The sequence below is a fragment of the Oculina patagonica genome, chromosome 4 (genome assembly GCF_052425735.1).
Source record: "Oculina patagonica isolate OP01 chromosome 4, crgOcupat, whole genome shotgun sequence".
NCBI classification, from domain to species: Eukaryota; Metazoa; Cnidaria; class Anthozoa; order Scleractinia; family Oculinidae; genus Oculina; species Oculina patagonica.
This window is the reverse complement of record NC_135761.1, coordinates 25224307-25251311: the sequence shown is the minus strand read 5'-3', so window position 1 is coordinate 25251311 and position 27005 is coordinate 25224307. Positions and strand designations below refer to the sequence as shown.

General features: G+C 39.3%; 3 protein-coding genes across 4 annotated transcripts; 1 reads left to right on the top strand and 2 right to left on the bottom strand.

The window, feature by feature from the left end:
* Positions 1 to 875: 875 nt before the first annotated feature.
* On the top strand, positions 876 to 12615 carry LOC144649962 (uncharacterized). 2 transcript variants are annotated; one of them, XM_078509565.1, is made up of 7 exons: positions 876 to 997; positions 1229 to 1325; positions 1473 to 1554; positions 5338 to 5366; positions 6917 to 6994; positions 10277 to 10446; positions 10724 to 12615. In XM_078509565.1, the coding sequence occupies exons 1-7, from the start codon at positions 975 to 977 to the stop codon at positions 11976 to 11978; spliced, it is 1734 nt and encodes a 577-aa protein (XP_078365691.1). In that variant the 5' UTR covers positions 876 to 974; the 3' UTR covers positions 11979 to 12615. The 2 variants fall into 2 exon arrangements, with proteins under 2 accessions (XP_078365691.1, XP_078365690.1); XM_078509564.1 differs by lacking the exon at positions 876 to 997 and adding an exon at positions 1009 to 1133.
* Positions 12616 to 14841: 2226 nt separating this feature from the next.
* Positions 14842 to 21205, bottom strand: LOC144652725 (uncharacterized). The gene is made up of 2 exons (XM_078512775.1): positions 20745 to 21205; positions 14842 to 17752 (listed from the first exon to the last, which is right to left on the bottom strand). The coding sequence occupies exons 1-2, from the start codon at positions 20967 to 20969 to the stop codon at positions 16811 to 16813; spliced, it is 1167 nt and encodes a 388-aa protein (XP_078368901.1). The 5' UTR covers positions 20970 to 21205; the 3' UTR covers positions 14842 to 16810.
* Positions 21206 to 21331: 126 nt separating this feature from the next.
* Positions 21332 to 26999, bottom strand: LOC144649926 (uncharacterized). Its single transcript, XM_078509519.1, has 5 exons — positions 26988 to 26999; positions 25550 to 25613; positions 25157 to 25224; positions 24536 to 24630; positions 21332 to 24048 (listed from the first exon to the last, which is right to left on the bottom strand). The coding sequence occupies exons 2-5, from the start codon at positions 25605 to 25607 to the stop codon at positions 23922 to 23924; spliced, it is 348 nt and encodes a 115-aa protein (XP_078365645.1). The 5' UTR covers positions 25608 to 25613; positions 26988 to 26999; the 3' UTR covers positions 21332 to 23921.
* Between the last annotated feature and the right edge of the window lie 6 nt (positions 27000 to 27005).

Sequence of the window (27005 nt, the reverse complement as noted above, 5' to 3'; positions counted from 1 at the left end):
GGGAGGGTGGGGGGGGGGGGGAGTTACTCTCACATTGTTTTTGGGAGGTGTGTCGCTCGTTTTTCATTCTCTATTTTAGATTAAGCCTTAACACTTGATCTTTTATTGATACATTAGCCAGATGAAGCGGTATTTGTTGCGTTTTCTTAAATGAAATGACCTTCTTAGCTTGTGCGCTTATTCAATCAGGCCCAACCCTGCAAAATTAAATGGCAAAATCTTTAACAGCACAAACGGCCATTGATCGCTGAGGCAGTACCGTACCCTATATAGCTCCAGGATCTCCCAGCTTTTGTAGAGGAATACTCCCCCCGGAAACATTTAGTTCCTGATGACAATTTACTTTCTTGTGATAATAGAAGTCTGTGAACATCTGGTGCTACGCAACGCTAGCTTCGAACTTCAACAGAGATCGGGATTTCGATTGGCATGACCGGTTATTACGCTTCCTCGTTTTTACAATGGCTGTAAATTTTTAAATCTTGACCTGTGTTATACCTCTCTCCTCTTCACCACAACACTCCAGAAGTAAATTCTATATCTCAAAGCTTTTTGTTGTAGGATAGAAAATGCACTACTCTTTATACTTTTTATGTATCAGCAAATCGCACAATCGTTTTGTTTTTGCTGACCCAATAAAAGAACTGTTTTTGGGCACTCCCCTACATTAGCTTAAAACTTCCTGTTTCAGCACTCATTGACCCTCGAAATTTATGCTTTGTTTAATATCATTTGCATACGAATAGGCGCTAAATGTTTGTAAATCAACCAAAGAATTTATTTTATTTTAAGTTTTTCGTCCATTTCGGAAACAATCGGAGCTCTTCGGTATTACACGATCCCTTATTGATTGTATACAAATCGGTCAATTGCTACTCGGCGAGTAATTAGCACCTTCGCTCCCCTGAGGCCATACCAGTGAATGAAATCAAAAGCGTGCATGGAGTTCAATAGCAACCGGTGAATTTAGCCAAATGAGCCATGAACAATACCGTCTGTAAGTATGGCAACTGCAAAATGGCGGTCCCAGTTCAATATGTAGCAGTTAAGCCTTCTCTTTGCGCCGTGTATTCACAGAATTGGCAAATTCCGAACTCGGCCACTTCGATAACCCAAAGAAATTTCTTCCACAGGTCTTGCATGTTTACAGAGCAGCGTTGCTGTGCATCAAAAATTGATTTCTTTGTTGTTTGAACTCGAATTGATTTTATATCGCCGTCTTTTGCAGCGGCCGAAGTTTAAACAAAGACTGGATAAGAGGCAGAGTGATACATATTCCTCATCACTATCGACAACAGTCAACGGAGAATAAAGCTAAATCGAAAGTGAGTTTTGTTTATTTTTTCCACGGAGATTTAGAATTGATCCTAGCTATAACAAGAGATCGCATTCAGGTGGCTCGATCAGATCACGAATTCGCTCTAATTCTGTTTCTCAAGGCTTTTGATATTTGTTTTGTGTTAAATTTGCAGAATGTTCGAGCTAAAAGTGTATCACCTCTTCGAAGTGCCTCTGCGGACGTGTTTTTGGAAACAAGCGATGGCGAAATTAGTGGTAAGCAAATTTATATCAGCTGCAAGAAAATATTTGCGGTTTTGTGGCCTTAATTGTTTACGTTTTGAATACGAAGGGGCTTAATCACGATTATTCGCTGCCATGAGTGTTAAATATAATCCGTAAATTAAGCTAACATGTCAAGAAATTTAATTATGTCTGCCAAGTGTTGATTCCATTGAACTGCAGAAATTTTGACATCCATCTTCCAGCAGTTCTGTTATCGAAATGCCAACTCACATTCAAAGAAAAATCAGCAGTAAATGTAGTAATATAGCTTATAAAATTCATGATTGTGGGTGCGTTTTATATAAACCATTCACAGGAAAAAATATACTTCCAGAAAATTTGCCTACTGGACCCCCGTCTTGATGACCACATTCGGCAGAATAGCGGAATGACAGGGCAGCAATAGTATATTGCCCTAACCAACAAATAAAGGCTAACCAGAGTAAAAACTAACTGCAAGCCAACTGGAGTAAAAGCTGCCTGCGAGCAAACCAGGGTGAAGCTAACCACAAGCAAGCTAGTGCCCCCCCCCCCCCCCGGGGGGGGGGTACTCCCTATAATGGCCTATACAGGGAGCTCCGCCCGAAAGGGGTACCTTTTTCAGGCTCCAGGTATATAAAAGGGTAGAGATTTCAGAAGTTTACACTGTAGGTATATGAAAGGGTAGGGAAACATGCCATAATGATATTTTAAAAGGCTTTTACATTAAATATTTCGAGCAGACGCAACTTTTGGCTGTATCGTCTTAATTTATTTAGTGCTACATAAAAATGACAAGAAAACTTCCCGTTTTAGGTAAATGTGATGTCGTGTAGGTATATGAAAGAGGTGCCTTTTAGCAATAAAAGGTATACAAAAGGGGTACCTTTTCTATCACAATGGTATATAAAAGGGTAAGGGGTTAGATCTCCTGGCGGATCCTCCCCGTACGAAACTTTTTCGAGTACCCCCCTAGGGCCACCCCCTCTCCCTTTAGAAATTTGCAGATTTAAATTGGACAACACATGTTCTGTAAATTGATAGTGCAAAATGGATCACTGGTTTTCTCTGAATGAATCACTATAAATTTAACTTCTGTGTTTTTACAATAATTTACTAGTAATACGTGACTCGCAGGGCCTCGCGAAGCTCTGAGTTGGGGAGGGAGGGGGGGGGGGTCTTATAAATAAGGAGTGATAACCAGTTTTAACCGGTGATTTGTTATTGTTGCCTAGTAACGGACATGGCTGCGACACCCTCGTTCCCAGGGTCTACTCCGCTTTGAAAATGGCGGCTCTTTCTGGTTCGTATAAAAGAGGTATAAGCGTTGGGAAGCGCAGGCTATTTTCAAAATCATCGACAAATTATTGGATATTCGCATTTTAGACATTTATTTCAGGGCATTAAAAAAAAGAAGAACGAACGGCAGGAGAATTCGAACCCTCCGCCCGCGCGCTTCTGATGGCCATGAAAGGTTTATAGCCTGAATCCCGGCATAGCCAATCGAACCCAATCGAACTAAATTTCAATTGAACTCAATCGAACTCAATCGAACTCAATTCATGGATTGAGTTCGATTGAGTTCGGCAATCGAACGAAATCGAACTCACCGTAAAGAAAAAAAATCAATCGAACCCAATCGAACGTTTGATTTTCGAACTCGTGATTTGTGTAAAACAGGCGTTGAAAATCCATAACCAGATCTTGGAAGCTCGAGTTACTTCAGCCCGGAGTGTAGCGCACGTGTTTTTCGTAAACGAAGAAATGCAGAAATGGCTTCAGATGCGCTGTGGATTGTAAACTTCAAATGCGTAGTAAATGCTACCAGGAATGCCGCTTTGACGTAAAGGATGGTGAAGTTTTCAAGGTTTGAAATAAAATACGGTAGACAAGAAAGGCCGTGCATTCCGAATTGTAAATGAGCGCGGACAATTACATGTGGTCACCTTCGCGGGGTAAGACAACTCTTGACACTCAAGAAATAAATGTACACGAACATCTGATCATTTACTTTGATTTTGACCTGAGGAGAAAAATAATTTTACTGTTGCATTAACTGTTTATCCTTTCTATCATGGCAGTAATTATAAGATGCTCCCATACATCCAATATACTGACGCTCGTTCACCTCTTACTCTCTTGGTCACTGTTAATTGTCCAAGATGAATTTGAGAGAATCATGTATATCGTTAGTAAGATATTTTCATAATCATCCATCTACTGTGTGCCGTTGCCTGTGTCGAAGTTAGGAATTTACCTGTAGCTATAAAGGAAAGGTACAAAATTTCGGAATACGCCCGCGGGAATAATGATAGCTTTATCTGTTCTGTTCTGTTCTCTTGGACAGATTATAAATGGGGTTTCCTTTATTGAATAAATTGTAAAAAAGCACGAGAAAAACCTGCTTTGATAGGCTTGCTTGTATTGGTTTACCAGAGCCAATCGAACGCAATCCATTTAATTGTGTTCGATTGAGTTCGGTCATCAATCGAACAAATCAGATGGTTGAGTTCGATTGAGTTCGATTTGTTCGATTGAATTCGATTTGTTCGGAAATCGAACTCACTGAAAGTCTGGTGTTCGATTTCGTTCGATGCCGATTCGACTAATTTGATCGTGGTCTCTTTTCGAACGTTCGTTGACTATGCCGGGCCTGAATAGGCGTTGAGGGAGTATTATGTGGAAATCAGTGGTATTTTAATCCGAAAAGAAAAATGAAAAAAATGAAAGGCTCAGGATTCGAACCCACAATAAAAAGTAAAAAAAAAAAAGAAGAAACTTTAGCCGGATTCGAACCCCTGCCCTCATCCCGAAAATCTGATTTGAAGTTCGACGCTCACACCATTAGGCCACCAGCGCGCGGCCGTGTGACGTCATTTCCGCCATACACCAAGCTCACAAATATGACCGTAAACTCCACACGAGATTTCATCCCGCCTGAGCCCTTTGAGGGACAAAATTATACACCCCGCTACGCTCGGCCTTCGGCCTCGCTTCGCGAGGAAAAATATAACTGTTCTCCACAATAATCTTAACAGATTGTGGCTCAACTTTTCAAGATAATTTTTTATGAGGGTCCTGAAGGGCAGTGACTTAGAAAAGGACCCCATGTCCTCTTTGTCGCGTTCCCACATTCACGTCCCCGATCCCACGTCCTGAGTCCCACGTCTCTGAGTCCCAGGCAATGCCTCCCTGCATCTAGCATCCCAAACATGTGCCCTCATGTCCCAGTCCCCACATCCCCATCCCACTTTTACACACAACCGTCCTGAAATTAAATCGCAAATCCCATTTCCCAGCCTATTGTTTTCCTGATTTTCTGCATCCCAGTCCCAGTTCTATTGTTTATTTGTTTGTGATTCCCAGTGCTGGTCCGAAATCCCAGTTCCCATTTTCTTCTTCATGTCCACATGTGCATGTGCCCTTGGCGAGGGGTGGGGTACCCAGGAAAATTTGTTTGGGGATGCTTTGCTGGTGTCTAGGAGCCCCTACCTAATTTGTATGCCCTATCTCAGACCAGAAATAATTATGATGTTTTTAATTTCCAATTGCATCATCCATCACTTTTTAGACAGGCCCCATGGGTTTTACAATTTTTTGCCATTCAGCATCCCCATTTCAGAATAAAAGGCCAAAATTGGATCACCAATCCCAGACCTGGAAGGTCAAAATGAGATCATTATCATTATTGTACTTTTATTATTCCCTGTTTTAAAAATCAACAATGAAAACCTTACATGTACAAGTGCGCAGGCCACCAGATTGATATCTTTTATTTATTGTTTTTTATCATAGATACTTACAAGGAATTCAAACTTACAATGGTAAGAAACTAGCTATTCACTTTAGTTTACTATTGCTATGAGCACAGGAAGGGTGTTATTTGCTTCACTTCAGTGTGTGCAATGATTATGAAGGGGTGGTGAATGGTCCTTCAAAAAATGCGTGTCTCGCAAAATTTTAGCCAAATTTCAGGGGTCTCGTCATCTCGAATTTTTCTTTGACGCCTTCTCGGAGTCTCAATTTCTTTTGCAAGGCTGAAAAGGTCTCGGGCTCGCAGAAAGGATATCAGTCTTGCCGTCTCGCAAAGTCTCGCATTTACCATTCGACACCCCTCAATGATTTTATTGAAAGCAATCAAAGAGCACAAGTTCATGCAGAAACAAATACTCATTTAAATGGTGTCATGAAATATTTGTAAATGAATGCTATACATATATAAAATATGTCAAAGTGTCTGGCCCTGTGGTTTTTTCTTGCACGGATAATACAAGCAGAGAATAGCTCTGGAGCAAGGACCTGTGATTTTCTGTTGTGTTTGATCATTGGTCAAAAGGAGCCAATCTGAGGTATCTTAAGGTGGCTGAACACAGTTTCCGTGCACTCTTTGGGGTTCAGTGCTGACACAAGTCCAAGCACGTGTGACTCGAGGCTTTGAGAGAAACAAAATGTAATTTATGCTGTGTGTGTGTGTGTGTGTGCAGTTGAAAGGGTTTTTAAATATTGTTTTCTAGAAAGGCACAATTTCTAACAAACCAGTCATTAGAATTGTAAGAAACCAAGAAAACTGCTGATTCCAGAAATCTGAAATGGGTGATTTTAGAAAATATTCATACCATACCACCGACACTGCTTTTTGGAATTCTGAGGGGAAGGGGGTTTCTTTGCACTTGAATTCTGAAGGCATGGGGGGATACTTACAATTGGAATTCCGCAAAGGCACGGAGAGTTCCAGATTTTGGATTTCCGAGGCAATGGACAGAGTGTGTTGCTGGCACAAATTGTTAACTAATAATGTCATCAGCGGGTCGTAACAAAAATGGTCATGAAACATCCATTATTTTGCAGTAGGCTACTGCAGCTTATCTTGTTACCTGTCAGTTTTGAGCTCGGCAGCTGCAACGGTTTGGACAGTGATTGCAAAATAAAGGAACTAAATTGTGTTCAGCCACCCTTATTAAAAAATCTAGATACCCATTATCAAAGCAACAGGTGATTCTTCACCACCTAGTCCACTTTAAATATGCAAGGAAAACCTCTGGCTCCTGGTACCCTGGTGAGATATGCCTTAAGGCTGAGTTCATTTTGAAATTTGTGATGATCTGATTAAGGTTTCTGAAGTACATGTAGGTGAACAGCCTTTTCATTATACATAGCCACTCATCTTTTAACATTTCATTATTCCTCCATGTAAAAGACATTATTTTTCCACAAGGTGTCAAAATGTCAAAAAATAAATTTGTGTCCATGAATCCTATTAAAATTCTGGCAAAATCATAATTTAATAAATGTCCTTTGTCATGAATAATACCATTTGTTGTAATAACTGGTAATCTCAAGTTTTTAATGCAAGATTTTCCCCTTTCATCCAAAGCAACTCTTCAAACGACTCACACAGCAAGTGCGAGATGTTAACCAGTGCATGAATCAACAGAGAATCTACAGCTTCAAGGTGAGACCTGCATAATTCATATACAGTCATGTAATGTTTAATCAAATTCACGACTACCAAAAAATACCATCTGCGTTACTAGTGTTTATATTGAAGACTTTGCTCTGGATATAAAGAAAAAAAAGATTTATAGTCAATGTTAATTAAAAAGTATTTTACAGGTGAAAATGTTTAGTTGCAGTTGAAAAATGAAACTTATTAATAGCTTGCTCCTGTTGTGAAGTGATGTTTAATGCAGTGTATGTTCAATGTTTTCACAATATTTAATTGTATTTAACAGCCAGTGAAAATGGAAACTTGTGAAAATGAAAATGTGACTAGCTCCAAAGAGCTATTAATTTAAAGAGCTTGGACAATTTTTTTCTTGGACATTGGCCACAAGTATTAATTTTCATGTTAAACTAAGTAACAAATTATAAGTACATGTAAGATGTATGTTTTAGTGGCTATTTGTTATGCATGCACTTTTACCATTTCTTCATAAGTTAGCAGCTGTCAGCTTCAATTAAGTAAGACTCCATTATTTTCGGTCAACAAAAAGAGCTTTCCGATTTGAATTTTAAATTTGATATTTATGAGCAATTAACAATTCACTAAAAACAGTATAAAATGTAGTTTTCTTCTTCTTTCCCTCTGTGGTTGTTAATGGTTTTGCTTCTTAAAAATATCAACTCAATAACATTCTTTGTTTATAAGGGAAACATCACAGTGTTTGCATGTTGAGCCTTGAACTGGCTCCAAAACGATATTGAAAGCATTCACGTAATTAAATAGCGTATGGCAGTTGCTGAAATTTTCAAGACAGAATGTAACCAGCAAGTTCAGTACAATGCACTGATAATGTCATCAACATCGGAACTGCAACTGTATAACTTACAACATATTTTGAGCTAACGTTTTTCAAGATAAAAGGACAATGTAATGAAAAATGCTTTTTTTTTCTTTAACGCGTTACGCCCTTTTTCTCAAAATCGAATGTAGCTACCTTATTCTTACTAAATTTTCGCGCGTACTTAATTTCGCGAAAACTCGGCAGACAAATTTCGCGAGTATAAATTCTTGGAGCAAAAGTGTATTAAATTTCGCGATTTTGTCAGTGTTTTCTGGATCAGTCGTCAATGCCTAAGAAAGAACTGGAAATATACGAAGGTCTGGTTCAATGTAACTACAAGGAGTCTGCAAACGGAAACTTTGGTGACTGTTCTAAAGAGGTTTTGGTCGATTATCAAGCTAAAGAAAACACGCGGTAATCAGAGGAAGAGTGCTAGTCAAAAACCAGTCGAAAAGATCAATATTTTCAAGAAAGGATAGTTCCAGTTCCAAACACTTTAAATTTTTATTGTTTTGATACAAAATATGGTATTAATTTTCGCGTGTTTAAAATTCGCGCAATGTTTTTTTCGCGCGTATTAATTTTCGCGATTATTTTGAAATCGCGAAAATCGCGAAAATTAGAACTCGCGAAAAATAGTAAGAATAAGGTATGTATAATGTTCACGTTTAAAATCTATCAAATTTTAGAAAAAAAAATTTATGGGCGGTTTGTGTGCTGTGAATTTTATTGCTGCCCCCTTTCAATCAATAACGCGTACAATTTGACAAGCAAATTGTGAACATGATTTGGTTTTGTGTAAAATGTTCACAAGTTCCCTTAGTAACCGTAAGTCGGTAGCTAGCATGTATTTAATTTGTTACTTGAGTGGAAATTGATGTGAATTGCTGTGAATATTCAGCTATTATATGGCTTTTAAAATGGGCGCTTTGTTGACTCCATCACATGTACACTGCTGGTAAGCTAGTTTCTTGACAAGAATCTTTCGCTAACTGATCATTTTTAATTATTTGTCAAAAATGTCCGCGTAATCTCTTAGATTTCCAGCTTTCCCGTTGATTCTTTTAAAGAAACGGTAAGTGATTTCTGGTTGGACTTAATTTGTTTCAACACACTCCAACTTGTTGTGGTTTCTGTTGTCAAAATTTTCATTTTCAAAAATGGTTAAGCCTGCATGAATTTCAGCCGTTTTCTCTGTTCACCTACTCCCCAGAAAGTAAGCGAACAGAGTAGACGGATGACATTCAGGCAAAAATGGTTATCGAGAATGCATGTTTTTCTATGTTCTGGATCCGTATTATATTTTATTAGCGTTGTAGAAATGTGCCAAAAACTACGCTTCAACATAGTGGCCACGCAGACATGTCGAAACTAAAATTTTCAATGCGGTTCAGTTTTTCTTTCAAAATATTTTTTAATGTTAAACCTGATGATGTATGGCGTAGTTGAAGTTATTGAGTAGCAGTTCATTGGCTCTAAGAGGAGCAAAATTAATCTGGGGATTAAAAAATGTGAGCTAAAATGCAGCGGAACTATTATAATGAAACGAGGCATGGAATAGGTTTGTATTGCCGTTTTGACGCGACTAAAAGGCAAAGCGAATATTTGCTGTGACATATAAAGAGTGAAAACTTTGCTAACGATGTTGTTAATACGTTGTCAACCAGACAAAAATATTGATAATCCGAATAATGAAATTACCAATTCGAGAATTGATCCTCAGAACCAACTTTTAAAGAAATAAGCTTGTGACGGAACTTAGGCTTGAACGGAATATCACGTTACAGTTATTTAATACGTATTTTTTCAAAAAAAGTAAACATAGTTTACTAAATGGTAGAAAGAAATAAAGGAAGAGAACAAATAAAATAGGAAAAGGCAATGGTTAATAAATCTAGGGATATATATAGTGCGGGTTGAACAGATGCAACAAATCTTGGGCTAGAGGTCTTACAAAAAGTCAAGTGTCTCCAGTGCATTTGTAAAAAAATTAAAAATTCCCTTAAAGGGACTGTGTCACGGATTTTAGCCAAATTTAGGCGTCGGAAATGACCATCAAATTTTGTGATGTATAAATAAATAACCTCGTGAAACAATAAAATAACATTTCAATAACACAGCGAATACAAAAAAAGGCACGGATGGCCAAAAGTGACGAAGATTGAAAAGGGATTGCGATATGGGTTTTTGAAATATTGTTGGGCTGAATAGTTTTCAAAGTTAAACTTGTTTGCTTGAAACTTAAATTTATAACACATTTGGTTGCAATGAAGCTATAATTTTGTCATTTAGATCCATAGAAGTAATATTTCTTTGCAAAAATTAAGTTTCATAGCAAGTATTTGGCAACACTTAAAAAATAAACTTAACTCAGCCGTGACACAGTCCCTTTAAGACAGTGCTGCAAGCAGTGATGTTAACAAACGCGTCTTTGTTTGTACCTTCCACAGCACCACATGAACAATGAGGGAATTGCCAGCCCCGCTCTCCGTCGCAGCCAGCTGGCAGCAGCTATGAGTAAGAGAGAAATCCCTGCCACTGAAGCTCCATACGAACCGTGTAACGACTTAGGACCAACTTGTGCTAGTTACCTTACAAGACCCTGCAGCCGACACGAGAGGTAGGCGCTGTTAGCGATAATTTATATAGTTACATTGTTGTATAAGACGAGAAAAAGGGAGAACTGGCCAGATTTTCTGTATTATCGCGCTTGTGTGATCTACTAATCCCCACCTCATCCCGTACATCTCCACTTCATATTTAAGACTAAAACATTATTTTCCTCGATTGTCTCTCTCAGTACACCATGTGATACCGTATCATGTATAGATCCCATCGGTCCGTTATTTTAGAGTGTTCATCCTGCTGTAAATGATATCGTGTTCATTCCATTACAGGGCCATCAGCAGTCCGGTACCCATGTCACGGCCTTCATCATCCGCCTCTCCGTCCCGCACCTCCTCTCCGTCTCCAACCTTACGTCCCTCCTCTCGCAGTAGCGTCAAACGCACCACGGACAAGATCCCGGATCCTAAGAAGCTCCAACATGATTTAGCTGCAGCGGATGCGAAGGCAAGGCTAGAATGGGAAGAAAGTGACCCTCACTTTGAAGATCTCTTCGTCCCAGAGGAGATTTCACTGGAGGATTTAGACTTCAGATTTCACGACCCTTATCCGGAGACTTGGGTCGAGGAGACTGTCGAAGACGCTTGTTTTCGAGGAACGAAGAGAACTGATCTGTTTATGCACAGATTAAAGGAGCTGGAAAATTTGAAGGAAGAGACTGTGTTATGGGAAATATACAGAGAAGAGAAAGCAAAGCAGAACGGAGACTCTGCAAGCTCGTCTAAAGGATCGTCGCAAAAATTCTCCAGGCTATCTTCCGGTCAGGCGTCCAATTCTAGAACTCAGTCCGCTAAAGTTAGCGCGCCTCAGTTATACCGAGCGAAATCGGCTGTGAATAGACTGAGACGAACGTCATCGGCCGGAAAGAGTAGCGCATCGAACCATGCGATTTCCGCTTCCGACGACGGATCGGATAGCGTGCAAACTTTCCGTAACAGTGGATATCAGTTAGGTATTTCATTCGTTCCTGGTTCACTTTATCCCGAGGCGCGACCACCGCCAAAAACCCGAACTCACGCACAAAGCGCGAAATCTTCTAGCAGCGAAAATAACTCTAGAAAGGGTCGTAACGCTTCTGCGTCTGCGAACACGCAAACAAGCGACATCAAAAAGGCATCAGCACCGAAACAACCGCCCTGTGAAGCGTGTAATCCAAGACCAGCAGTTTCTCCCAGGTCCGCATGCACCAGCCCGCGGGGTGTGGCTACCTCTGTCCATGCCCTTCGCAGCCAATACGCCCTCAAGGCTTCGGAGTGTTATGACATTGTAGAGTTAGCAAGGACGTTTGACCCACCGTGCAAGGCTCATTTTGCTAAAGCTAAAGCAAAGATGGCAAACACTGGCGTTGATAGTGCGTTAAGTAAAGGTATATCGCCCGGAAAGAGTTACTTCTCGCAACGGAAAGTTTCTTTGACGCGGTTAACGCCTGATGAGAACATGACTGTTAGAGGGGTTAGTCCGCAGAACATGGCGCGGCCGTCTACTGGCCGATGCAAGTCCGCAAAAAGGGGACCCAAGAGAAGATGACAATTGTGCCCCTTTTGGCTAAGCGATACCGTGTTTCAAGTCAAGTTCCATCATGTTTTGTGACCCTATTGATTCAGTGGTTTTGGAATCGAAGAAGTGCTTATAACTATCTGAAGGCGCCCTTTGTTCACCGAGTCGAGCAGTGATTCTCTATACAGTATTTATAGTGTTCATCTGAAGAAGACTAACTTTTTAAATTGTTTTCATATTGAGAATGAACTAAAATATGACGTGTAAATAAAAGCTGGTTTTCACTGGGCATAAGTGAGGCATAAGTGCTGCTCTCACTACAAATAAGCTTAAGCATAAGCATAAGAAGAACGGACAATTTTGTTTTCTTATCCTTATGTTTATTCCTAGTGAGTACAGCATAAGAATTTTTGTGTTCGGTCTTCTTATGCGTTCATACTTTTGCCCAGTGAAAACTAGCCTTGACGAAAAATTAATTTAAAAAATGAACGTTGTGGGATATATGATGTGTAAATATAAAGATTTAAGTAGTTTTCTTTGCAAGTGTTATTTGTGCCGTGACGCAAATACATTGCGTTGCGAGACGACAATTTAGCTGAATGAAATTATATAAAAAGAGAAAAAAATGAGTAAAATGGATCAAGAAAAAGTAAAATCAATTATTGATCGATGCTTTCCGTGATGTACAAAATTGACAACTGCAGTTTCATCCAGTTCATTTGCGTAGAAAAATTTTTAAACCTAAAAAAGGGGGGTGGGGAAGGTAAACCTTTGAGACACGGTACTTCTCTGAAAAAAGAAATTTGAGAAGAAAGAGGGGACTCTTCCATGCCATTTGACAGAATTGTTTCCGTGAAAACCTTCGATTGGCTTTAACCGCCACATCGAACCAGTCTTGTCCCCCAGAAACTCAGTTCCAGGGAACTTTTCTACATTCTAAATCATCGGTGGCACGCAAGCACAAAGGGGGATTGGATTGATTTAACTTGAATTTTCTCTTTAGGATGAATTTTCATCTAAAGGATGGGGAGGGAGGGGGGAATGCGCTATATTGCAAGTTTTATTAAACGTTATTTCTGGAAAACCAAGCTCCATCCCACCGCCTTCTTTCCACTGGGATCGCGATCTAACAAACGATAAAATAAATAAACCAACTATATATTAGCATAGCACGTGAACACAATTGTCCAAAAAAATTAATGAAAAAGCTGATACAAGTGTACGTATGTAATTGCAAGGATGATGGCTTTGGACGTTGGTTCTTACATTCGTCTTTCATTCGGAGAATGCCTAGGAACAATGAATTGAGATAGAAGATTATTCCTGGTTAACCAACAATCTAAACCACAATTGTCGGAACACCTCCCTGTTTCCTCCCTTAATGCTGGAAAATTTCAAAACGCCGTCAATAGCTGGTTGTTCACGCGGCAAAACTGAATATTTTTAAGGCAACATTGAGGGGGAAGCCCGGGGGGTACTCGAAAAAGTTTTGTACGGGGAGGCTCCGCCCGGAGATCCAACCCCTTACCCTTTTATATACCATTTTGATAGAAAAGGTACCTCTTTTGTATACCTTTTATTACAAAAAGGCACCTCTTTCATATACTTACACGACATAATATTTACCTAAAACGGGAAGTTTTTCAAAAGTTGCGTCTGCTCGAAATATTTAATGTAAAGGCCCTTTAAAATATCATTATGGCAGATTTCCTTATCCTTTCATATACTTAAATTTGTGAAATCCCTACCCTTTTATATACCTGGAGCCTGAAAAAGGTACCCCTTTCGGGCGGAGCCTCCCCGTATAGGCCATTATAGGGAGTACCCCCGGGGGGGGGGGGGAAAGAGGGGACACAACATTTCCGAGCTAAAACTGAAGAAAGGTTCAAGTGTCACAACTAATCATGAAGCGGATTGTAGATCCCACTCTCAAGTTTCATTTTATTTCAATCAGTTTTAACAAAAATTTATTTATACACGATAAATGCTTAAAGCATAACGGAGTCGTGGGTAGACCTGTGTAATTAGCAAGAAGAAGAACAAGGATAAAATTCAAATCTTTCAGAAATATTTATAGGTATCAATTACTATCTATAGATAACTTATTCTATTTTTGTAATCGATCTCTTCAAAAGCGTCAGTTTATTTTAGCCACTAAGTACCCCCAGGGGGGGGGGGGTACTCCGGCTTGTAAATGACGGGGATGATCGAATGGAGGCAAAACTCAGGACCCAATAAAATCCCAAAGCCTTCCGACATTACCCAAAAAAATACCTGGACCAAAAATAACCCCCCAAAAAATCCCTTGTCAAATTACCCCTAAATTGCCAGGAGCGGCAATAACATAACACAAAGAACGCTCGTTTTGTTAATTCATCACAAGGCACCTAAAAAAAATCCCCTATCTAAATCAAGTGTTACCCTCATTAAATAAAGTCGTATTATTATTATTATTATTATTATTATTATTATTATTATTATTATTATTTTTTTTTTTTTTTTTTTTTTTTTTTTTTTTTTTTTTTTTATAATATAATTAAAAATTATTTTATTTTTATAAAAATAAATATATAAATATTTTTTAAAAAAAAAAAAAAAAAAAAAAAAAAAAAAAAAAAAAAAAAAAAAAAAAAAAAAAAAAAAAAAAAAAAAAAAAAAAAAAAAAAAAAAAAAAAAAAAATTTTTTTTTTTTATTTTTTTTTCCCCTTAAGGGGGGAAAATTTTTACCTGGTCCCCCCCTTTCTTTTCGGCGATTAATTCTGCGCCTACTGTGATCCTCTTCCACTCCTCCCCCATTCCTCCGGTGGATGTAAAACAAGGAGGAAAGTTCCCTGTTCTACTTGAAGAACCCTGTCTGCGTTATTATTATTATTATTATTATTAAGTCACCCAAAAAAATACTTGCCAAATTTTCCAACCCAAACAAATCCCGGAATCGAAAATTTTAAACCCAAAAAAATCCTTCGATCATCCCTGTCATAAACAAGCCGGAGTACCCCCACTGGGTAAGTATCTCAGCAAGTACTGCATATTCTTCTTGTTTCGACAATGTTTCTCGCATCTAGACAAAGGATGGTATGAAAAATTTATATCAGTTAAAAGCTCTCTATTCAAGTCTTTAATACGACTGCAGAGGAGTAAAATTTGACCAAACAGACAAATCGATGTTGGTTGGCAATCTAAGCCTATCCGAGTGTCCTAACTTGTAGCCTGTGTATTTTTTTTTGTTGAGCGGAGCGGGACGGCTGTACACAGGCTACCTAACCTACAACCAACCACAACAGCAGAACCCCGATATTACGAAGCCTTTGTAACGAAGTCCCGATATTTAACAATTATCCTGCGAAATTGCGGGGAATATCGCCTTACGGCCTCGTCGGCTAAAATCAGATGATTTTAATACCTCAAGATTGAGCAGGATAATTGTTTTACAACTCAAACATTGGACGAATCGTGGCAAGCAACGTATATCGCAGGATGTCTGTCATGTAAAGATGACGGATAACAAGGACTTTCTAATCATATATATATGGATATCGTGGCAGTTTGTTGATAATAAAACGTGATAAGTTGCACGCTCCTCGTGATGGGCATCGCACCGTGTCCTTACTGATAAAAGTGTAGCAAAACACACATAATTCTGCCAAATATGAACCAATGAAGCAATATAAAAATGACCAATAACCAAGTTTTTAAACAATTACTACGTGCAGTCTTGGCATAAGTGAAATATACGAACAAATGTCATCACGCGACTGCATAGAATGCGAAAGAGATCCGGCAGATATGAAAATCCTTTAATCCTAAAATAAAAGCTAGAGGGCACGACAATGACACTGTGAAGCTAGGAGGCAACATAAAAGAGTCCTGAACGGGGGTGGGTGAGTTATAAATCCCATTTCCCAGCCCAAATTTTGCCTTAATCCCATTTCCCAGCTAATCGTATCTATAACAAAATTCTCGATTTTGATTGGTTCTGCGCGCGCCTCTTTGTCGCGTAATTGGCGCGCGATCACACGGGTGTCCAAGTACTGGTATCTAATTTGTGCAACTTCAAATTGGATACCTGTGATTGGACACCTACGCCATTCGCGCTTCAATCACGCTTCAATCACGCCCATTTAAATGATTTCTTTCTTGCTGTTTTCCCACTGTTTGTACAACCAATTGAATTTTCCTTTGACTTTTTCACACAAAAAAGGTTCTCAAAGACTTCCTAACCTCGAATTTTGTTATTGATGCGATTAATTAGTAATTGGACCTCGTGTCGTACAATTCAGAGAGTAATCGAGCTCGTAATTTCAAATCGGCCTCGCGCTATGCGCTCGGCCGATTTGAAATTACTCGCCCGATTACTCCCTGAATTGTCCTCCACTCGGTCCAATATATTACTATTACCTATCGTTTTCCCGATTTTCCAAATTCCAGTGCCAGTTCTATTGTTTTTTGTTTGTGATTCCCATTCCCAGTGACCCAAATTCCATTTTCCCAGTGGACATTTTCCGAAATACCAGTTCCCATTTTACCCCCTTCAGACCCCTCAAATAACACTGTTCAATTTTAACCAATTTTTGCCTAACCAAAGTCCGATGCAACGAAGATTTTTGGCTTTGTATTTTCTAACAAATTCATTTTAAGGGGCCGGGGTTCTCTTTATAAAGAACCCCTGTTAAAAAAAACACATGTTCCCTGTTCCCTGATACTTCGTTATATCGGGGCTCATCTGTATTTATATCTACCGAAACTTGAATAACAGACGATGTCATTTTAATTCTTTACTCGAAAGCCTTCCTTGATCTTTCTCCACGGGCATATTCCCTTATAACAGTCTTGAGGGTTCTTCTGCTAATTCTTCTCCTTTATCAGTCGCTTTCTTCTTCACTTTCCACGTCTACCAAGGGAGGGAGTTTAAGCGCTTCACGTAAATCCTTTACTTTTGCACTCTGTTTGAAAATGTTTTTCAGTAGGGCTGTATCTTTGAGAGACCTGTTTCCTTTGACTAGTTTGACGTTCTCCGTGTACCAGTGTCTGGTCTTACTTGAGTCTTTTTTACTACAAAAAAGCTTAGCCTTGAAATCGACTCGCTGAATTAACTTGAACGGGGAAATTTCCCAAACAAGATTGTTGATTCCATTTAAAATTTGGGTTTGTTGCATTTGTGCGAAGGACCAACAAATGCGGGGATCGGTGTCGTTTACGTCCTGAAAATCCTGGCGTATTGGCACGATCATGACTCCAAGAACTCGTTTAAAGATTTTGGACAAATCTCGGTGTGTCGCTAGATGAATATTCAAGAGTTTTCGGTATAGCAGGCTTTGATGAAGAGCAGGAACGTAGCCACGATCACTTCCTTGCCTCCAGAAATCATTAAGCTTTTCCGTTCGACTTAATGTCTTCCATTCAACAAGAAAAAGCTTTCCTTCCTTGGTCACGCCCACGGCATCAATGGCTCCTCTCCAAAATAGCTGCTCAGTTCGTTTTGCTTCACTTTTATTGTCAATCAAGCTGAAACCATATACCGAAACTTCAGCTCGAACAAATCTACACTCGAGGCGATTCTCTATTGCTTGAATTAGCTTTCCATATTTTCCGCCATATCTTGTATCCCCATAGTTATTGACTTTTTGCGCAAGGGAATCGTGAATATCTCGCCCTCTGTTCATACAGTCAGAACCCCCTTCGTTGGTATCGTCTAGTTGTTGTTGTTGTTCTTCGTCGTTGCCGCCGTCTTCTTCTTTATAATCATCTTTAGGTATTGCTTTAAAAGAGTCGTCCACTGCTTTTTTCATTGCTCCGTTATTAAACTAAAATTGTAAAACGAAACAAAAGGCTGTCGTCATATGACATCATCAAAGCCGCCCTCTAGCATCCGCCATCTCAGATTTTACTATTTCTGAGAAAGTTAGAAAATAACGGGAATTGATACAAAATCAAGCCAAAGTGCTAATGGCTTGTAAGACTACTGAAAATTGCACAATTTTGTTTTAAGAGACTGGAAAAATAAGGAATTAAAAATGACGATTTTTGGCCAAACCTGCTTGTATTTATGGAGTTGCCATGACTGATTTGATTGGTTTTGTCCTTCCCTCTTAAACGTCTGAGGGTTAAAGGGACCAGTCACGGGGATTTTCGCAGAGTTTTGATCTAAACTGTTCTGAAAGAAGTGGCAGGCAACTTTACCCATGAAAACATTATCTTTAAACATGAAACGGAAGATATAACCTTTATTTGATCTAAACTGTTCTGAAAGAAGTGGCAGGCAACTTTACCCATGAAAACATTATCTTTAAACATGAAACGGAAGATATAACCTTTATTTGGGGATAGAAATCAAACTTAAATATCGATTTTTTTGAAGGCGCGTGGAAACAATTTGAAAACGTTGGCTAACGTTTTCAAATTGAAGTCCATTTCCATCCGAGCCATCCGCAGCCAAACGCGCTTTTAAACAGTTTTAGTGCTCTAAATTAGCAATTGTACGTTAGCCAATGGACCATTATTTTTAGGTTTCCTACGACACAAATATAAATTTGGGCTGTTCAAAAATCTGTTAAAAACTGTGACATAGTCCTTTTAAGGCGGGGTTTTAATGTGTATTTCATACACATTATGCAAATGAGCTTACTTACTCGCATAAGCACGAAATGTTCGAAGTCGCTGTGGCAAAGAAAGATAAAAAGTGCAAGGTATTTTTATATTTCTATGCTTCCTACCATCTGTTTAGTAGGATTCAGTTGGAATTTAGAATAGTCTGGTCTGGACTCGTGAAATAAAGGCCTGCGAAGACACCATACTTTTGCATGTTTACAAAAAGCGATCTAACGGTTGCTGTTATTTAAATTTTTACGGACCCGTAAATCAAAATATATCAAAATTGGCATGCGTTTCCAACCTTTGAAGGACCACTTAACTTAGGAATAATAAATATAATTTGGCGGTGCGTTTGGTTGTTTTTGAGCGGCGAGCTCGTCAACTTATGAAATTTCTCGTTCTGGCCAAGCTCAAAATAGGCCATTTGCAGCCTTCACTGTCGAGAGCTCTAAAAAAATATATTTTAACGTATTTCCAAAAACTAAAGTCGTTGCATTTACTTACAACCTAAGATAGTTCACTGGGCAAAGTTTGAGGGAAAACTATTTTCCGACCCGAAATGCGATAGACCGCTTAAGAGAAACTGCCACTTAAGTGTCCTAGCCCAAACTCGCTGTGTAATTGGCTTATTTTGTCAGCTTCCTGTGTGCCAAATTTGGGTATAAACGGAAGTAACGCAATTTTTTTTTACTGAATTCTGGAATCGTTCATGGTATGTCTGAAAGCTGTTTATGAATCAGGAGCAAGTATTCACGGAGAAAAGGCACAATTCTGTTAATCAACGCGATAATCTTGCTTTGGTTTGATGGCTACGCTGAAAGCTTCGTGTTCAATGGCAGTGTCACGCAATCTACGGCAAAATGTTACCTTGCTCTCGCTTGAAAGGAATACAACTTGCAGCCAAATCATAAATATTTTGATAAGAAACCATAGCTATTGGTTTTTTAAACTTGTCGAAGGCGTTCAAACGACTAAATCCGGATAATGAGATCGACAGCAGCAAGGACGCCGTAATTTTATGGTACTGAGTGTGAAATCGGCCGAAGCGGTAAAAACAGTGAACCGTTAAAAAAAATTAAATTCGCTGGTCTAATTTCAACACTGGCTTAAAACATTTTCCTATAATTATTATATGGTGAGTAACTTGCAGTTTGTTTTATATTTGTATCTTCCCGGACCCTTGAGAAACTGAGATTCGAAAATGCCTAGTTTTGCGACTTTTGAAAATGTCGCGAAGCATGCCTTCTTAGTTTGCATGCATATCGTGAATGATATACAGAGAAGATTTGTTCTAGTATGCATTAAATAACCAAAGGACAAGTGTTATGTTAATGTAAATTAGAGACTGTTGCTTGAATAAATAAAGTTAACCTAAAAATCACAACTTTTGTCACGCCACTGGGGCAATTTTCGGGGGGTGGTCTGTTCTCGAAAACAATAAAGTCAATCAATCAAAAAATGTTACCATGGTTACTAGTTGGGTAAGGCCTCCATACCACATAAATTTGGTGGAGATCGGCCGACCCCCTTTTTCCAACATTTTTCTTTTCTGCCTGAATTTCCCAGTCACAAACTCTTAAAGCTGTTTGCTTAAATTTGTTTATTCCCGGCTTGTAATTTACGAAGCTCGCGCTATATAAAACAGCCGTTGCCTTGTTTTTAAACAAGAATTGAATTTCGGTGGAATAAAGTTACTTTTGGTTGAATTCTTCTCTACCCTTTTCGCTCAGTACTTTGGCTGTCTTGCTGCACATACACTGAATTAAAAATGTTCTTCGGAGATGCAATTTTATAGGCGACAAAATTAGTCTCGAGAAGGGATTTCGGGAGCTCAAAAGCTCCCGCTCTCATCACTTCGCAATATGACATGCAAGTGTTGACAACGCGTAGGCATCTTGCTGTCAACGCTCCAAGCGTTAGCCAATCATATTTTTGCGTTGTGAGAGCAACGCCTTATATTTAAACGCTGTGGCTTTGCCGGTAGTCCCTATTTTTTTCGCTTCTCGCCTCGCCCCGCCACCTCCCCCCGAGCGTTCATTTATTTTTTCGCTTCAAGCTCGACGGACTCTGCGAAAAAAATAGGGACTGCTCGTAGTCTAGGGTGAAAGTACAAAAAGTATTTTTGGAACACCACTGTAAATCGGATGTAAATGCTCGAAATGTTTAATTTGCTCTTGACCCACTTTAAATAAAAAGTTAACTTACGTGTGCTACTTTGATTGCATGCCAATTGTCACTGGGATATTTTAGGTCTGCAGCGGACTTCTCTTTTATCTCTTCTTTACTAACTCTGGCGAAGTGTCCTCCTTTCAAGGAAGCTAGAAAGTTAGGTAGCTTTTCTGCAATCACCATTCTTTTCCTTCTCTCCTCTTCATCGTATTCTTCTCCTGGTGGCATTAAAAAGATCTGAAGCAGTTTGGTTGAGGACATAATCCTTGCAGATGTGGATTAAAGGATGTTGCAATTTCCCCCAAGAGCCTTTTGATGCGAGTTCACGGAGTAATACACAGAAACCAATGGCCGCAGGCGCCAAAACCAAAAAACAGTACCAGTACACAGAAGACAAGAGTCAAATTTTTTAGCCTGCGTAGCTAGAACAATGACGACGCGTAAAACCATCTAAACAATACATCGAATAAGTGCAAAAAGGTTCAATTTCTCTTAGCTTTCTAGACGGGCCCAGGCTTGTAGTCTACTGTAAGCCAGATAAATAAAGTTTGCTTACATTTTATCGTCTGTGTGATCTTTCGTTGCTTTTGTTGGGGGCGGTGACGGCTAGCGAGGAATTAACGGCCTCAAAACCCCATAAAATCATAAAAGATCCCACAAACGATAAAATGTAAGTAAACTTTATTCATCTGGCTTACAGTAGATCAAAGTTTGAAATCGAAAGATGCAAAATTCAGTATATATTTTATGGAGCATTTCTCACGATCAGTTGACTCAAGCCGAGGTCAATCGTTTCAAATTCAGTGAACGTGCGGACATCAAATAGCGCGTTCCGTGATGCTTACGTCACACGGCCTCAAACACAGAGGATTGTCGAGATTGTCTGCCTGTGATCAAACTCAAAACTTTTTCCATGAATCGTCTGCAAAGTTTTATCTCTGGTGATTTATACAGTTCCAGCAATGTTTATTTTTTTAACACTGATTCACCTCTATGTGCTACTTAATGTAAATGCAGCTTGACGTAATTTTTTTAGCGTTTCTGTTTGTTTAAGGTCATTTCCCTAAAATAGCACTGAACATAGATTTTTAACCAAGCTTCGTCTACTGGTTTATTACTTTAAGGGAACTTAAATTTTGAAATAAAAAAGGGGGGTCACCATATTCGTCTCGCTTTTTTTGCGCTTTTTTTTTGCGTTGTGTAAAATAGAGAGGCTGTGGACAGTCTATCACGCATTCTGATTGGGTCAGAATGGGCCACTTGAAATTGCCTGGATGTGGGTAAGGGTATGGGACGGAGGTGATATAATCACTTGTTTTCATAGTTAGGGCTTTAATTATACGTCATTCATTCTCAGTGATTCTGTTTGGCTTACTACCGGTCAAACAAGACTGCTACGTGAAATGTAGACTTTGCGAGACACCACCACGACTAGAACCGATACAGCAGGATTGCAACCGCGGACAGTTGTTTCGTCCTTATTGGGACTCATCGGCGCGGTGTAGCAAATATATTAAAATGACGCCAGCTCGAAGAGCCAACGCAAATAAATTGCCCATTAACCCGTACACTGTATCAAGTTCCGTACTTTGAACTCACTTGTCCCGGCCCAAATCACGCGTTTCCACATCACGTGTTACGGGGGAAAAGAAACTCTAAGTGTCACGATGGAGTCTCGCAAAGCAAAATAACTTGAAATGTGAATGGACAGAGCCATTCCGAAACATTTAAGCACATGGACAAAACCATGCCCCCCGGGGAGGGGGGTACTCCCTATAATGGCCTATACGGGGAGGCTCCGCCCGAAAGGGGTACCTTTTTCAGGCTTAGGTATATAAAAGGGTAGGGAAATCTGTCATTAAGATATTTAGGAAGGTCTTTAAACAAAATATTTCGAACAGACGCAACTTTTGGCTGTATCTTCTTGAATTTATTAAGCGCCACGTAAAAATGACAAGAAAACTTCCTCTCTTAAGTATATGACATGTCGTGTAGGTATATGAAAGTGGTACCTTTTTTCAATAAAAGGTATTCGAAAGGAATGCCTTTTCTGGGGCGGAGCCTCCCCGTATAAAACTTTTTTTGAGTACCCCCCCCCCCCCGGGCTGCAAGGCTGATGATACTACGTGAAAAGTAGACTTTGCGGTTTTGTCCATGCTTTAAAATGTTTAGAGTGAAAACAGACATCCCTGATGTCTTTTGATGATGAATTCATTGACGGACGTGTATCGTCACGTGTATATGTCACGCTTCAATATAACACAACTTTCGTTAAACAAAACAAGAGTGTAATGGCCCTTGACGCTACGTATCAGGCCCTTCTGTAAAGCCTAAGGGCTTATTGTTAATTCTGCTTCCTGTGCATGTACAAGTATTAAATACGAGGAAAAAAATCGTGTAATTAAAATGGTGTCACACCAGAGGAAGTTTTCTATTGGTAGTGGCTGAACACAGTTTTCAATCTTTGGGTACCTATCCTTTACTTTGCTTTCACGTCCAAACCGTTACAACCACCGAGCTCAAAAGTTCCGGTAGCAGGTTACAAGACAAGCTACTGCATTTATAATTTTCGCGTGTCGGTTAAGACCACGTTGCGTTACCAACCAAAAAAAAATTAATTCCACTCGATAAAATGATGCAAGTTGATTGGTTTACGTACTTTATTTAGAGCGGTTTTCACTTGAGTGTCGAAAGTAACTTGCGTTTGCTTTGGTTTTACATTACTACGCTTAGTGATTGGCTTAAAAATCTCGCGCCACTTTCTCAGCCAATCAGAACTAAAACCAAAACCAATCTTGACTCGCTCGCGCACGTTATTCCGCGTTTCATGCCAGCTTCATGTATTTGCTTCAAGTTTTGATTGGTTCACTGGATTGTCTGTGTCCTTTGTGATTGGCCGGAGTGATTACTTTGGTTTTGGTTTTACGACACTCAATTGAAAACTGCTCTAATAAAAAGTTATAGACCTTAATAGGTGACTATGTTCAATTTTTTGCACTCTTCAAAAGCATATCCTACTCATGACGCTGGTGAGCTGCCTTGCCCACTGGTTCTCGACACCGCTGCAAAGCTGCGTGTTGATTATTGTCAGTGTGTACGTTGAGTCATGAACAGATTTTATCGATAAACGCGGTGCTATGTTGCTGCTCAACCTTCAAAGTGCCTTTCAGTGGTCAGTCATATTCTAGAGTGACCTCTAATAGCTGCGTACATTTAGTACATTAGAGGGCGGCCTCCACATCTCTTCCTCAGATGTGATGAAGTTCCTCTGAAGTTTCCAAATGTCGAAGCACTCTCCTCTTCCTCGCGTAACTTGTTGATGTCCACAGGAAAATCTCCACTGAAACAAATGCAACAAAAACAACACAGATTAGAATGTCGCCCACTTTAGCACTCCTCAAGCGGTGAAAAATGAGTTTGATCGAATTTTTGCTAACACCGGGACTATCGAAACACATATTGTTCGAACAGACCATTTAATTTTTGAGGGGGTGTTGGGCAATTTTTCCGAGTAAGATGATTTTGAGCATTGTTATTTGCGAGAATTTGCTTTACCAACATATCCCTCTGCAAGATTTTTTTTGCACCATCCATGTTTAGCAGAAGAGGCTTGCTTGAATTTTTTCCAGTGCTTACTTGTGCAAGATTTTTGCTTCTCCTACTTTTCTTGTGCAACAATTAACAATTTTTTTTCGTCATTGCCCATCCCCTCCCCCCCCCCCCCCCAAAAGTAAAAAAAAAAAAAAATGGTCCGTCTCTTTGAGAATTTGGAAGACACGTCATGCATCCTCATAGTCTAGGAGGAAATCCCTGGCGTCAATACTTACTAGTAGTAATCCCAGATAGCATAGTAATAGACGATGAGGCCCATGAAGAAAAATGGCGACACTATGGCGTAAAGGACAATCTTCCACGCAGCAATCTGAAAGAAAACAAATACACGTACATGTACATACATGTAAAAGACAATCTTTTATTGGTGAGGATCGAGCTTCAATCGTTTAATTACGTTGTAACGCAATCAAACTTTATACACACGGGGCGAAATTCTACCTTGAACGAAAAAGTGATCTCGTTCAGCACGACTGTCTACATCCAAAAGCTAACCAAAATGCAAACCACACGTGAGACAAAAACAGGCGACATGTGCAGAAAAATATGGCTACTGGTAGATGTAGCATCTTGTTTTCTGTTTCGGTCATAATAGAGCAGTTTGCACGACTGTTATAACCAAACCGAAAATATATAGCTTCGAAAACTGCTCTACCTTTTATGGCGAAGTGCTCAGCGAAATCTTAACTTCCTCAAAAAGGTGTGAACTTTACGGTTAATGCGAACCTTCATGCAATGTTTCACCAGGGACATACTTTCGGCACGCAATTCGTGCATTTTTACTGCCGTTTCTTTTTTCTAGACCTGTTATTCAGCTCAAAGACTGCCCTACTCACATCTTTGTAAGGACGATTCCAGTAGTCCTTGCAGTTCAGCAGTGAACATGTGTTACTTCCTATCGCCTCTAAAAGCCAAAAAAAGAAAGTACAGTACATCATCCTCGACCACAATTCGTTGACTCCTATAACTCCTATAATTTCGTCTAACTTGTATCAGGCCTCTACTTTTGGAAGAAATGAACAACTAAAAAGTAGTTTACAATTTTAATTATCTAACTAGCTCTTCACTTATACTGGAGTATTGCTGCTGGCTAGCCAGTGTCTAGCCGGTTCCAGATGTTTTTTAAGTTGGGAAGTAGTGCGAAAAACGGGATCAGCGCGAAGAAAGGTGACAGGGACAAAATGGCGAGCAGTTTGGGGTGAGTGGAAAACCAAATTCATGTTGCTCACCAAAAAGCTCCAATTCCTGCTCAACTGATAGATTGCCTTGAGGAAGGCAACTTCGCATCAAAGCCTGCAATAAAAATTAATTGAGTGAAGACTCAAACATGGTAAAATGTAGGTGTCTGCTAATGGGGAAATTCTAAAATTCTTCTTACTTTTTTCACCTTCTGTAAGTTTAATGAAATTTATCTCTGTCTGCACTGCAGACCAAAGTGGTCCAAACTTTAGAGCATTAATCCTACATAATGTTTCTGAAGAATAAAGTGACTAGGAGTTTTGCACTCATTTTGGATAGATGCTAGTAATAATAATGATAATAAAATATTTATATAGAGCCATATCCATGGCTCATGGCGCTTTACAATATTTACATTAAAAATTTACTGACAACAGTGATAAAAACTTTACTAACTAGTGAAATAGCTCAGCTGTAAGATGAAAATAAAACTACATGCAGTCCATCACAAGTTCCCCTTGAGCAATTTGTTTCAGTTGCTTTCCCTTAAGCCCTGACGAAACCGCAATGCAAGTAGACGCAAGTTGAAAACTTGCGCCCACTTACATTGTACGTCTTCATTTGGCCAGGACTTGCGTGCACTTGCGTTGACTTGCGTACACAAAGTTTGCGTTGACTTGCGTTCACTTCGGTCGAGATTAAATTTGTACTTCAGTTAACGCAATTTTTTTCACCGTTTGGCCACCCATCGTGAGTCAACGCATTTTTTGCAGTTTACTGTAACTACTGAATTCACCTCGTAGCATTTTAAATGACTTTTTGCAAACTTGCGTGCACTTGCGACTAAACTTGCGTGTCCGTTTGGCCACCCAACGCAAGTTTGTACGCAAGTTGAACTTGCGACTACTTGCGTCCACTTGCGTTACCGTTTTGCCAGGGCTTTACAGTTTGTTCCTACCAATTTATACTCCTGGTAGGAGAGAGTGGCACTGTGACTGAAAGTGTTTTACCAAAAAAAAAAAAAAAAAAAAAAAAAAAAAACAGAACAAATTTTGGGTGAACAAGAATTATGAGCCTGGAGAAATTTTCCATTTTTCTAATTTTCATTCGGCCAAAATGTGGAAACTTTTCATTTGTAGGGGAAATGGTTGCTACATACTCAAATAATATACAAGGTTCAATGCTCTAACCATTGGGACTGTGCCACACATGATTTGTGTGAACTGTGCTTATGATGATAATTTTGCACTTATGTTGATTTTGTGTGAACTGGCAATGAGCTGACAATAAATCTTGCATTTTTAAATTGTAATTGTCTTAAAAAGACTGTTCACATTTTCTCTAATTACTCATGATTGTGGGCAATGCAAGCAAAGCAGTTAATGTGAATAAGGCCTCATGCTCTCCTCAATCTTGATAAAAGTAGACAGACTGTGAACAATCATTTTTTAATAAATAAAATAAGAAAATAATGTACATTGTACCTACCTCACATCTCCTTCTGCG